Below are 14,544 nucleotides of genomic sequence, written 5' to 3'. Positions count from 1 at the left end.
AAGCTGGCACTTATGCTGCCTGTCACCTACCAGACTCAATAAGCAGAGACGGAGATTGAATCTTTATGGGTGCATTATTCAGATGGCTGGTGATCTGAGAAGACAGTGGGTTTGTACCCTAATGGACCATCTTACATTTCATTTCAAGCCAGCCTTGTTTATAAGGGGCAAAAGTGTAGGTAAGGGATCTGGAATTTCAAGGGAAAAAGGTGTGGGTGAGGGATTTGGAATTCAGGAGAGAGGTTAATCAGATAAAAGCTGCAGTCCAGCAATTGCCCTAGCATCTTCTCATCCACTGGCCAGTGATTTTCTTTATCTGTTTCCTGGGCCTCACATAATGGGTCAGATACCACCTTGAGTCCTCATGGTTTCTTCTGGAACACAAAGGTCAATTGTTTGTGGTCTCCTGGAGTCAGAGTGGGCTGTACCTGCAATTCCTGAAATAATAGCTTTTTACATGCATTAACTACTATGCTTATTAACTATTACCTTAAACTAAAATTTTCTAACTCTTGAGTCCCCCATCAGTTTCACTGGAGAAAGTATCTATGGGGCTTCCTTCCCATGACACCATTGTGGAAGTTGTTTCTCTTAATGTGCTCCTCAGCTTTATTATATTAATCACTACATTAGTTTATTGAAGGCTTACAATGAACCTTGATACACTATTTCTGTCAAGGTCTATATTTTTGAACAGTCCAAGGATAAAAATACTTGAAAAAATATGTTTCTCTGACATATGCTAGACTGGTTTGAAAATGAGTAAGGACTGCATATTTTTTAATAATTAAGTCCATTTTTATGAGAAACTAAGATTAAATCAAGGTATTCAACTACAATATTTGAATATGATTATTTCACAGGATGAGTTGGCACCTTCTGTTGAGTTTTCCAACTGTGGTCCAGGGAACTACCTGAGTGAGAATCACTGGCATGCTTGTTTAAAAAGCAGGCTTTGAACTTCACTTCAGACTAGTTCCCTTGCAGAGAGAGACTAGTGGAGGTATTCCACTCATGCTATGTGCTAAGTTAATGTAGTACAAGCTTGGCTAATGAAAACTTCAGGTGAACTTTATTGAATAATAACTTGTCAAAACCAAGTGGTATAGTTCTTACTTTCTCCTCTGGTCCCTGAATTGTACTGTTTGTAAGGAGAGGCCATTGTACAGTAACTTGATGTATACTCTAAGTTCTATTAAATTTAGAGAAAACTATATATACAGAGAGTTGGGATGAGGTATACATACACAAATAGCTCCTACCACCCCATATGTGCATTTATTAAGAGGAAGAGCTGAACTAGGGGAATGTGAAAAGTAGAAAGTCATTTAGAGACCTCCATTCTGTGTACTTGGAATCCTGTGCTGTCAAGTTCTCCCTCTCTCTCAACAAGTATTACTACTGCCTTTGTACTGATGAAATGAACAATGATTGAATATAGGTAAGGGTAGCTAAGGTAGATTTGTTTTTGAAAATTTTCAGTGGCTTAATCACTTTATGTTATGACTTAATATTTGGTTTTCATTCTGAAATAAATATTAAACAAGTATTTACCACATTCCAAAGTGCTCTGTTAGGAATTCTGACTCCTCTCATTTCCAAAGATGGATTTGTTCTCCCTCCAAAAATATTTTAGTTGTATTTTTTTCACTTGATCTTGTATAATCTCAAGCCAATTATTGTTTAACTGGGTTAGGAAGGAAGTTATCTATAACACAAAATAGTATCAAAATATGATGGGTTTAGTGTATACTTGTTAAAATTATATCTGATTTTTAGCAACTCTTTTACTGTTTTACAAACATCATCCAAAATTGATTTGGTATAAATTTAATCCAAAAATGGTATCTGATACATGGGGACACTTTCACTGTTCTGGGGATATCATCTAAAATTAAGTAAAATGATCTGAAAACAATTTACAGACATTGGAAATGGCATTTAATTGCTGATGCAAAGGGCCACTACTACTTAGTAAACTGTTTATTTCTTCATCATATTTCAGCATTTTTTCCAAGCATCACTCAGGACAGACCTGAATTAGGAATATTTGCAGCCCCAGCTCCCAGTTCCTGCACTCACTTGATTCCTCCCCATCCTGACCCAGGATCAGGAAACTAGAGATGTGCAGATTGTGCCTTCACTGGATGTGAAACTGTCCTTGCCTCACTCTTATGGGGAGCTGCTGGCAGGGAAGAGGCACCATAAACCCTTCCATCCCAAGAGGCATCCTGGCATCTGTTGGTTATTTCCATATTTCCACCCATAGGAATCTTTCTAATATATAGACTCTTCATTGATTTTTGGACATTTTTTTTTTAACAAATGGGCCAGTTAAAAAAAATTGTGTTTAATCTGTATGTTGAGTGATCTTCCACTAAATAACAACAAGTGGACCAAGGGACAGGGACATATGTACTCAGGATAAAGGTAGCTTCAGGAGATAGTTGTTAAATGGCTTGGCTGGGACAGTTATACAAAATACTAGGGAGATCAGCCTTTTTTTTCTTTTAAATTTTGTATTGTAGAACATATGCCTTAAAAACATTCTGTTTCTATCTGGTATTGAGAGATTTCTTGTAGTGGTTGTTATGATTGATCATGGGCTCAGACATAGTCGTGCTAAGATGATGGATTTATAGAATAATGTTTTGTTATTTTGATAGCTGGATTTGCATATATCTGGAAACTAATTTTGAAGTATGCATTAACATAAAAATAAGTAATAGGAAAAAGAGAAGAAACATAGCATCAATTTAAGCACCTATTAAGTTCTGTATTATAAGTGGGAATACTTACACTAAACCTACAAGGCCACTTTTATGATCCTCAGTTCCTTCTCGGGGAGGAAACTGTGATTCTAAGTTAGGTCAGGGGCCCAAAATTACACTGCTAGTGACTGTTATAGTGCACATTCCAACCTGAACAGCTCCTCAGTCTGTGCCCTTTCCCCTCCTTCCTGTCAACCAGCAAAAGCTTACTAAAATGATTCTCTGTACCTGTTTCCACGACTTACTATATACTCATTATAATTGTTAATGAATAAGTTCCAGGAGGCTTTTCTGCCCATCGTATGTCAGATTTTAAGATGCATCTCAATTTCACAATTCTTGTGTAACTTGCAACAGTACTATCATTCTATTCAGCTTCCTAAGCTCTCTGTATCTTTCTTTATGACCCTACAATAGGGCTAATGTTTCTGATCTTATCCACCTCTGCCTCTCCTGCTCTTTGAGTTCCCTGAAACACCTGGCATCAGAGTGAGGGAGCTTTCTGGAAAAAATGTGTTTGTGAATGTGCTGAATCGAACCCTCAAGATTCTCATGGTCTGTTTATGCTAGAACTGGATTAGTATCCACACTGCATGTTCTCTATCTCACTGTCAACTAAAATTTGTTTTGTTTTGGGTTCATTTTAACAGATTTAAAGAAAGCCCCCAGTTCAAATGCTGCCAAATCCGGTCTACAGAAATCTGGACTTCGGCCTCCTGGGTACTCACGTCTTCCTGCAGCCAAACTGGCGGCGTTTGGCTTTATGCGGAGCTCCAGCGTGTCTTCAGTCTCCAGCACCCAGTCTGTGGACAGCGCACAACCTGAGCAGAACCGGCTGGCCAACCGTAAGTGGCGCAGACAGGGTGTAGTGGGCGGGGCCGGCGGGGGTGGCCTGCACGCTCTGCACCAACACCAGCATCGCTCCAGATAAGAAGAGTAGGTAAACCAGCAAGTGGGTGTAACAGCGTTTCATTTTATGTAATGAGCTGAAAATTTGGGTTGACAACTTTAATCTATTACTGGGATTTAAAAATATTAATGAAGAAAAGTAGCCTACTTCACACTATCATTTTCTCAGTTATGATGGATTAATGTACTGGAAAAAAGACTTTAAAGTTACTCTTAAATCTAGAAAATAATTGTCCAGGGACTGATTCCAGGGACTTCAAGAACTCTGCATTGTGGATTCTAGGTAAGAAGTTCAAGATAAAAGGTGTTACCTTTTATCATAAAAGGTGTTAACATGCTGTGCCATTATGATACGTATCAGATATTATACATTAGTGGAAAATTGTTTTAGTCGCCTGTGATTCCCTATAGTGGCTTTGCATTAAGCTGAACTTCTTCACGTCTGTGCCTGAGAAGGTCCCCATTAGCTGATAAGATTGCCTGGCTGCTGAGACTTCTGTTGTAAGCTGTATTTTATAGTGTGCATTAATAGCCTCTGAACAAGTCACAATAGCCATTGTCCCTAAAGAAGATCCAGAGGCTGCCCTATTTGGCTAAGCCTTTGATGACCAAACCCCACCTCAGCCTCATGAACTTCAAAGTTATTGTTATTACAGCTTAGATGTTGGTTAGCAAGAATCTGCCCCAGGGCTAGGGAAGTTTTTCTGTGGAGAGCTGTTTTTAAGGGATTATAGTAGTTGAGTTAAGTTGGAGGAGAGAAAAGGAGGGAGAGGGATCTCAAGCTTGGGGAGAAGTGATTGAGAATGAGATTGATTTTATAAGTTTTTCTTTTCAATTTCTTTTCTCCAGACTTGTTCCTTCTCTATCTTGGGTTTACAGAGGTGATGCATTGAACATTTGTGCATGTACGACTCTAAATTTTGGTCTACCTAGTTATTCCTAGGAGTAATGCATTACTTTTCCTTTATTTTGATGTGTTTGTAAGCAGTTTCTAAGAGGTTCTTTGCTCACCATGTTTCCTGAAGGTGCTGTGGCTCGGACCAGCTTTCCTATCAGATTTACTTTAGGAAGGCCATTGTAATTAGGGATTACATCATGGCACAATAGGTGACTCAAAATCTGAAACATGATATAATAAGGAATTATATTAAAATGTGTAACTCATACTTTTAGATATGAATTCGCATATGGTCTGAAGATTTTAAAATACAGAAGCAACTCTTTGTAATCATTTTTAGTAGTAAAATTTCCAGTGGCATATTACTCTTTTAGAAGGAGCATGAAAGAAAAATATCTCATATCATCTATATCTTTCTAAAGGAAAAGTGAAGGTTTTGATTTCTTAAAAAAATTAACTTCAAGGTGAATGGAGCTGTGTCCCCATGGTAGAGCTTTTGCTAAAGGAGAACTGGCAGGTGTGGAGAGAATAATTCCAGATGTGCTTAGAGCATTTCTAATCACCTCTGCTTTGAAGGATACTAGATAGGCCCACCTCAGCACCCAGGGGTTATGTGCCAGAGAAAATAGCTCCCAGTGTAAAGGCTTCATATTAACAGTAATACCTAATATTGCTATTCAGCATTTTCTATTTTTAAAAAATAGTATGTTAGAATTTATTTTTAATTACTTGCCACCTAACTATACTAAATTTGTACTTTATCAGCAAATCACAAAAAACTTCACATGTGTTTTAATTGATCTTAGTACCATTCACCATTATTCTTATAGTTGTTATTAGATTTAATGTTAAGAAAAATTTTGCTTCTCTTCTTGAGTGGAGAGATGATGGTTTGATGACGAGGATTAAGTAAAATATGAAGCTCTTGAAAGACCAGAAATGCTTCCATCATATGCTAGGAGCAGTGCTTCATTGTTTAGCTCAGAGAAACAGTGAACATGATGTCAGAGTCGGTTCCCTTTTTCTTTGTGGATGTTAGTCTTTCTTGAAACACTGCTTTCTCATTGGATTTATTTTAGGAATACCACTGTACTTAGAGATTACATTATGGCACAGTAGAACTCCCATAGTCTGAAACATGACTATAAAAAGGAACTACTTGTAAATGTGCAACTCACATTCGTAGACACTCTTGTGCCTATAAACAGTTGGAACAGTGTCCATAGTGACTGTGGGATCATATAACTGGGGCACTGTTAAGTGGTTCATTGTGAAGTCCTTAGTGTTTCCTGGGCTACCTTGGCTTAACTACACCTCTTCTGTGCTGTATTACTGGGTTCTGGAGCAAGTGATGATGAGTGTGGAGAGGGAGGCACATGAGCCCTGGATGTGGTCTCGGCTGTTCTGTGGGGAATTTACCCTCTACCAGAGGTCAGGCACCAGGCATGCCTTCCTCTATCACATGTTCTTCCATCTCTTTTTACAAGGTTTTGACAAATGGAGCAGACACAAGGTGGGGGATTATGTCTATAGGTCCTTTGAACCCCAGTATATCTTAGCACTCATTTATAGCTGAGCAAAATGAAATTAGGATGGCTTGCTTGGGTCCTAGGCCAATGTTCTTCCTCTATTTAGTTCTTAAAGCTGCCATACAGGGTGAAGACACGCCCATGATTTGAAGTCTTCCTTTTCTACTACTGAAGCAACTCTTAGAGTTGGAGCTACCTCAAGAAGTGCTTCAGGCCAAACCCTTACCTACCCCTTCCAATGTCATCAACCAGGGAGCCTTAAGTGTGTGAGCTCTGCAAGTGATGGGGAGCAGTCCATCTTGGGAAGGGGCTGTTCACTGTGTGCATTCAGGCTGCCTCTCTGTAGCTCCAACTAGCAGCCCAGTCCTTCTGATGATTAAATAAAAATATACAAATATTTTAAAAATAATTTGAAAAGATACATTTGTACCCTCCCCCACCCCAATAATTTTTTTCTTCTCTCTCTTTTTTTTTTTTTTTGATGAAGGAAGTAGTAGCATGTTTGGGAAAGTAGGGCTATAGCTGAGGAGTTGGACAGGGAGACTGATATTTATATAGTAACCGCGACACAAGGATATATGTGCTCATAGCCTGAAAATGATGCCAACTTGGACAGAAGTTCATGAGCTGGGTGTGGGGGTGATCAGGAAGTTTCTGATTAGGATAATCAGGAAGTTTCTCAGAGAGCCTGTATGCTGGGCAGTATTTTGGGAGATGGAGATGGGCTGTAGGAGATATTTGTGGGGAGAATGCTATAACCAGAAAACCTCTTGAATCTAAGGGGTTCATATCTCTGATTCATGAAAGCCTTGTCTGTCCCCTGGCACCTGTGCCATGTGTTTGAGCTCCGCAGGTTTGTTCTTAGAATGCATCTATTTCAATACTTTGGTCTCCCCTTTGGTCATCTCATCTACAGCATCAGCTCTTAGGATTTAGGATGTGATGTTGTATCCATATTTCTAGTCTCAGCTTCCTACTCACCTGTCTTTCAAATGACCTTCTAAATATCTGGGCAACTCAATGTACCTCAAACCGAAAATTTTCCCCCTAAATTGCAGGTGGTGAACGCAAGGCCCGCAGGCTGAATCCAGCCTCTACCTCATTTTATCCGGCCCAGCACCTTGTTTCTAGATGAGCTCTCGCTTAACTGTTAAGGAGTAGTCACATTTACACAGTCCTAAAATCATATTCAGCCCTTTGAAGCCAACTGCAAGGCTGATGTAGCCCCTGGTGAAAATGAGTTGGACACCCCTATCCTAAATGAATCTTTTACAAACCAGTGCCTGCCTTCCAAATTGTTCGATCTTTTAGTGATATCTAAGATTTCCTGGCTTCTGAGGTGGATATTTTATAATCAGTATTATCTGTTATCTTCCTTTGCTTTCTTTTGTGTTCAGTGATTGAATCTGATCAGTTCCTTCTGTCTCTCCTCACCATCCTAGTACCTCTCACCTAAACGATTCCAAGTACATCTTCACTCTCTAATCCATAGGGCTCTTGATCCTAGACAGTTTTCTCTTTCACCCTGTTTGACTGTTCCAAGCTGTCCTTGTCATTGCTTCTGCTCCTTGCTAGGTGTTCCATGTTCTCCGTGACCTACTCAGCCCTCTTCTCACCTTCCTTACACACCAGCCCCAGACATATACCCTTAGTCAGCCACCAGAATTATTTACATCTTTCTCTGAGGAATTTATGCTTTCCTACCTTTGGTCTTGGTGTGAATGATTCATCTCTGCAATGCTCTACCTGACCCCCAGATCTCTCTGTAGATCATGTCATTTTCAAGTGCAATTTTAATACCACTTCCTCCAAAAAGCCTTCCTTTATTTGTGAACCTGAAATAATCTTTTCTCCTAGGAACTTTACAGCCCCTTGCTTTTAGCACTTTTGTGAATTCTCACACACCATCTCATTGTAGTTACTTTTTCCTGTCCCGTCTCCCTTGTGGATTGTAAGCTCTTGAAGATAGGGGTTATGTCTCAGTTTCACTGTCTATCATGCTACTTTGCATTGCCTTTACAGTAGCAGAATTTCAAGAGACATTCTCTCCGAATAGCAACATTTTCTTTTAATGAGTATGGAACAAGAGAGACCCTTGAGAGTAACTTGGGCAGCTTTTGGAAGTATTTTGTAGTGGGAACACATTTTCACTTTATCAAGACTTTTGCAAGTTTTGAAATTTGGTGGAGTTTATCATTGTGCTTTTCACAATTTTCTAGAACCTCTAAAATGTTGCTTCCATTGACTGTGGTGTACTTATAGATAATTTATACAACTTAAAAAGCAGAAAAATATGGGGACCAGAGGGGAGAGGGGAGAGAATTTCAGGGGAAAAGGGGAAGGATTCACAGGAACAAGTATAAAGGGCACATGGACAAAAACTAAGGTGGGGGGGGGAATGGGAGGGAGGTGGGGAGCACTGGGGGGTGGGCTGGGAAGGGAGTATAAGACAGAAAACGGTACTTGAACAATAATTAAATAAATTTAAAAAATAAAAAAAGAGCAGAAAAACAGTAGGTCATTTAAAGGGTAATAATGTTCAGAGATCAGTTATCATGTAGCCTGACTTCATAGTCTCACAAATGGCTGATGGCCTATATATTTCTTTGCAGTGCTTATAATTAGCTATTTTAAAAGATTGGGTTAAAACCCTACTGTTGAGGATTTTCATAAGAGTATTTCTAAGTTTTTAAAAATATATCTCTCAACTTGGAGAGATTAGATATTCTCATTAAATTCTAGAGTTTTTATTTTTTGTTTTAGTAATAAATAAGTAGATATTTAAAAAAATTTTTCGAATAGATTTAGGTTCTGGGAATATAATCTGGACTGAAAAATTACTAGGTTTTTTTTAAAGGTTAATCAGTGAAGACTAGGGTTAACATGAAAGCCTTTTGCAGTGTTAACTTTGCATTTATGCTCATGAATATTATAAAATACATTTATACACATAACATGTTTGGTTTTCTGTATTGGACATGCATTCTAAATAAGATCAGAGTTGACAAGAGGCATTATCAATAACTCCTACTGCAACAGTCATTAGCCTGTCTCATGTTCCATTGACAACAAGGGAGTCATGTTTTATTCATGGAAAGAAGGAGCTGGAAGGGACCGGTGAGGTTAGAATTTAGAGAACCTATTGCCTTCTTAAGGTAAAGCCTTATTGACATCTTTGTACATTTTATTATGATCAGGTCAATACAGAAAAGAGATTAGAATATAAACACATTTTGTTTTATTTTTTTAAGAAAGTTGACCATTTATGGTTTTAAGTAAGATCAACTATAATTTTGGGATAATATTTTTATTTAAAGTAAAAATAATATCTAGTTGAACTGCCTTATTTTTCTTGGCTGTGTTGTTTTGTGAAGATTAGATGCTCATTTTGCCTTTCTCTGCTCTAGACACTTCATCTATTGTTGGGTAAGAACAGAGCTCAGTGTTGACAGCTGTTGTGACTAGGACACGGTGACCCCTGCCCTTGTGAAGTTAGAATCCAGTGGGGAGGTGGAAGTATGCAAGTGTGCAGGAAGCTATTAGTGTGACTACGGCTAAAGTCTGCACAGCATTTGGTGGGTGGGTGAGAGAGGAGGTATGTGAAGGAGAAAGTGGTTAATCTTCCTGAGTAGGGGTGAGGAAAGACCACATGACCCTCTGGTCCTCTTCTGGCTGTCTCAGTGCAACTGCATTACTGAATTTCTAGACTGTAAGATGCACCAGACCATAAGACTCACCTAGATTTTAGAGAAGGAAAATGGGGAAAAAATTAAAGCAAAAATATGGCAAAATATTTAATAACATAAATAACATAGGCCACTGCTCCCCCACAACAGTGAGCCAGTTAAGCTACGTTTGGACTACAAGACACATTCCCCTTTCCTCCCAAATTTGAAGGGGAAAAGTGTGTCTTATAGTCCAAAAAACACAGTATATATTTGGGTCTAATTATTCTCCATTGGTTTTAGGTAATGACAGTGTTCTGGATTTGCTGTAAAATAATCCAGCCAAGAAACAAAACAAAACAAAATAAAAAATCAATAACAAAACAAAAACAATAATGAAAAAACTTGATTAAAGATGTAAGTTTTAGATAATTCTTGAAAGTGGTTGATGGAATTGTAAGAGTTTATTACACTTTTTCTTCACTTTTTTTGTATGTTTACAAATTTATGAAAAAGGTAGTTAAAAATCCCATCTTCTTTCTGTATTATTTTTTTGAATTTTACTTACATGATTATATTTTATTTTTTTAGTCGTTTTTAACATTTTCCTTATTTTTTAAATTTAATTATTTTTCAACTACAGTATTCTGTCTTTTACTCCCATCCCACCCCCCTTGTGCTCCCCCACCTTCCTCCCATTTCCTCCCTCCCCTTAGTTTTTGTCCATGTGTCCTTTATACTAGTTCCTTTAAATCCTTCCCCTTCCCCCCTAAAATTCCCTCCCCTCTCCCCTCTGGTCGCTGTCCCCCTGTTCTCTATTTCAGTGTTGTTGTTTTTTTTTTTTGCTTGCTTGTTTGTTTTGTTGTTTAGCTTCCTGTTAAAGTTGAGATCATATGGTATTTGTCTTTCACTGCCTGGCTTATTTCACTCAGCATAACGCTTTCCAGGTTGAACCCTAAAACACCAATCCAAAAGAACCTATGCATCCCAATGTTCATAGCAGCACAATTTACAATAGCCAAGAGCTGGAAGCAACCTAGGTGCCTGTCAGTAAATGAATGAATAAAAAAATTATGGTATATATACACAATGGAATTCTATGCAGCAGAAAGAAAGAAGGAGCTCCTACCCTTTTTAGTGTTTTTTAAATTTAATTATTTTTCTTTTTTTTGTTAAGTTATTTTTCAATAATTTATTTTTCAATTATGATATTCTGTCTTTTACTCCCAGCCCAGCCCACCCCTCCCATGCCCCCCTCCCATTTTCACCCCCCTTAGTTGTTGTCCATGTGTCCTTTATACTAGTTCCTGTAAATCCTTCCCCTTTTCCCCCTGAAATTCCCTCCCCTCTGGTCTCTGTCCCCTGTTCTTTATTTCAGTGTCATTGTTTTTATTTAGCTTGCTTGTTTGTTTTGGTGTTTAGCTTCCTGTTAAAGGTGAGATCATATGGTATTTGTCTTTCATTCTTTAAGATACAACATAGCGTAGTGATGAAGGGCATGGTCTCTGGCAATAGACTGCTTGGGTTTGTATCCTGCCTCTGCTGTTTTCTAGCTCTGTGACTCTGGGCTGGTTATCAATCTCTCTGTGCCTCTGCTTTTTTATTATGAAATAATAATATAAATAATAATAAAGTGCAAAAACCACCATGTGATTGATGAGAAAATTGAGTGGAATTAATAAATTCAAAGTGCTTAGAACAGAGCCTTGCACAATAGTAATCATGGTATTTTCATGGCCATTTCCATCCATGGGCCATGTGCATGAAGCTCTATGTTGAGAAAGACTTCAAAGCTCAGTTGGAAAAATGGCTGTGAGGGATTAACTGTCTGACATAAAAGGTAAGGAAAGTCATATTGATAATACACGTCTAATTCAAGGAGATGACAGCCATTCCATTCCTAAATTTTTATAATTACCTCTCTCATGTATGGTAAAGACCTTTCTGAGGGTTAGAGAAAAACACGTATCATTTATGAAATTTTAAGGTAGGAGTTCTAGAAGTTGATCAGTTGATTTTCATGGGAGTCTCTTGCTTTTGAGCTGTAAGCTTGTAGTTGTTTAGATATTTATAAAATATAGGTGAGGAAAGTTGTGTTTTGACTTGATCTAAAGGGCTCTGCCATGTCATTAGCATGTTATCATTTAAGAAAATATATTCAGTTGGGGTCCCTTTAAATAAAAGATATTTATACAAGGTGACTAATACATGCCACATTAATCTAAGCTGATGGCATTTCAAACCTCTACTCAAAATAGAAACTGAGAGTTGAATCTGATTTTATTTCTGTGCCTTTCTAAGGCCTGTAGGAAAAAAATGAGAATATTTGACTTTGTAGTACATAAAGGGCTTCACATAGCTTCCTGTTTTGTTAGACTAATACCATTGTACTAGGGTTTTACTTTGTCAGCTATCTCAATCCTACTTGGGTGGGTAGGGGAAAGAGTATAATGAGAACAAAAACCAAAATAAGCTCTGATTCTCTCTGGAAATGAGGAAGTCAAACACACATCACTGATGAATTTAAATATCTATTTCCCTGGAATCTGTAATTATGTAATTTAAATTATTCTTCATAAGGAAAAAATAGAACCATTTTCACTGAGTCATGCTGTGAGTTTTTCCAGTTATTTCCACACATTTAATTCTTTCTTTTACTCCTCTCTTTTACTTCCTTCACACACATTTACAAAAGAGAACATGGTCCTTCTGAGTACTAATCATTGCCTGTAAATGAAAACGTTGTCTTTATTGCTTACGTAACACCTAGTTTATCCACCTTGACTCAAATATGTGGGTAAAACTGTTAAAAATTGCAGTGTCCCTCACCCTGGCCAGATGGCTCAGTTGGTTGGAGCGTTGATTCTAAAAGGTTTCAGTTTGATTCCTCTAGGGCACACACCTAGATTGTGGCTTCAGTTCCCAGTTGGGGTTCTTATAGGAGGCAACTGGTCAATGTTTCTCTCTCATACCATTCTCTCTCTTTCACTCTTTTCTCTCTCTCTTCTTCCTCTCTCCCTCTCCCCTTTCCTTTCTCTCTAAAATCAATAAAAACATATTCTTAGATGAGGATTAAAAAACCCTATGGTATCCCCTAAAAGTTTTGTAAGTGTCAGTTTCTAGCAGACCTGTTCTAGCTCACTTAAGGTAGTTAATGAAGAAAGGATGCTTCAAACTATGGGAAAGTGATTAAGATAAGAAATACGCCATACATGTATGCAAACTATGTATCAAAATCAGCATTTATGGCAATAGAATAATTTAGGGGAAATCAGTTTACCTCTTTGGATTCAGATTTTTGTTATAAAGTTGGGAGGGTTGAAGTAAATGACAACCTTCGGTTCTCAAGAGCCGAGATCCTATAACTTTATTCTATAAAAAATTGGAACCATTTATAGTTCTTAAGTGAATAATTATAAGTATATTTGAAAAAAATTAATGTGGTAGTGGTGAGCAAAGTCATTTGGAGAATAGAGACTGATGGTGAGAGGTCCTAGTTCTGCCAAATTTAGGAAATGCTTCCCTTCTAGCCAGACCTTACTTTTCTTATTCATTACCTGTCATAGGAGATGGAAATTTCAGAATACAAACAGACAGAAAGCAGCTCAAGGATTTTATTGCCCTGCTTTTTCTCATAAAATTCAGAGCTAGGAGATACTTAGAAATCACCTTCTTGCCCTGCACCTGCCTAATGCGGAGCATCTTGGCTTACTGGTCCAGGACCAGAGCAGAGATCGGAGGTACAAATAGGAAATGAGGAGGGAAGAATGTTTTTATACATTTTGTTACTTTTGGCTTAGCAGAAAACATTCTAGAACAACTCTCACATCACTTGGGCAACAGAGAAAAAATGTAAAAAGGAAGCAAGCATAACTTCTAGACTCACATTGACTTTCTGACAACAGGACATGCTTGCTTGTCTCTGTGACACACACAAGCTGTCTCTTGGAAAGTTTGGTAAAGTTCCTTGCAGTGCCTTCCTTAAGGTGGAAGACAGGGGTAACACATTGACAATCCCCTTTGCTTCTGGTGAGAAAGAGAATACATTTCATGGTGATGTCAAAGGGTTCTTTTTCTCCTATAACAGACAGCCATTGGGAAAAGAAGATCTGTGGGAGCCTGAGATAGGGGGTGGGAAGAAAGGACAAATGTGAATGCGTCAGAACTGACAGGTGAAGAGCACGCAAGAAGGTGGGTGACTGTAAGGGTAAGGGTGTTACTTTCAAAACTGTGGGTTCAGGAGGAAGAGAGCATTTGAAAGCCTCTGGTCATGTTGTTAGCAGAAAAGCATCCATAGAAATACATCCAGTACATTTATAGAAACACTGGACTGTAATTAACTAGAGCAGCCATGGAAAAATAAATAATGTTTGGAACCATGACTGAAAACTAGGAAAGTGGATATAGGATAAGATTGGAAGAGTGATGTCCACAGATTCTGCAGGGCATGTCTACCTAGGTCTGGAGTGGAGATCATACAAACAGAGAAGGTGTGGCCAGTGAGGAGGGCAGAGCATCTGGAACACCCAGGAAGTGGTGTGATTATAGGAAAGATGGTCCATGCTCCCTGTCCTGCAGAGGCTGAGAGAGTCCAATATTGAGAATAACAGGTCTGCAAATTTAGTGATCAGGAGGTCACTAACTCTGAAGTTAGCTCTGAAGTTAACTCTGAAGCTAACTCTGAAGTTAGCTTCAAAAAATGTCTGAAGGCATGAATCAAGCTACAGAGGCAGAAGGAAGGTGAAGGTGGAGAATACTGAGGAATGTTCACA

At 38.3% G+C, this 14,544-nt stretch overlaps 1 protein-coding gene across 2 annotated transcripts in view; it reads left to right on the top strand.

Annotated features, from left to right (window-relative positions):
- MTUS2 (microtubule associated scaffold protein 2) overlaps positions 1–14,544 on the top strand; it is a 620,738-nt gene that overhangs the window by 256,814 nt on the left and 349,380 nt on the right. For both annotated transcript variants that reach the window (XM_053672918.1, XM_053672919.1), the window contains exon 4: positions 3,422–3,616. In XM_053672918.1, the coding sequence (XP_053528893.1) occupies positions 3,422–3,616 (195 nt within the window). The remainder of the gene's footprint in view (positions 1–3,421; positions 3,617–14,544) is intronic.

The sequence above is a fragment of the Artibeus jamaicensis genome, unplaced genomic scaffold (genome assembly GCF_021234435.1).
Source record: "Artibeus jamaicensis isolate MK-2021 breed Jamaican fruit bat unplaced genomic scaffold, CSHL_Jam_final contig_793, whole genome shotgun sequence".
Classification (NCBI taxonomy): domain Eukaryota; kingdom Metazoa; phylum Chordata; class Mammalia; order Chiroptera; family Phyllostomidae; genus Artibeus; species Artibeus jamaicensis.
The sequence above is the reverse complement of the archived record's forward strand: the minus strand, read 5'-3'. Positions and strand labels throughout refer to the sequence as shown.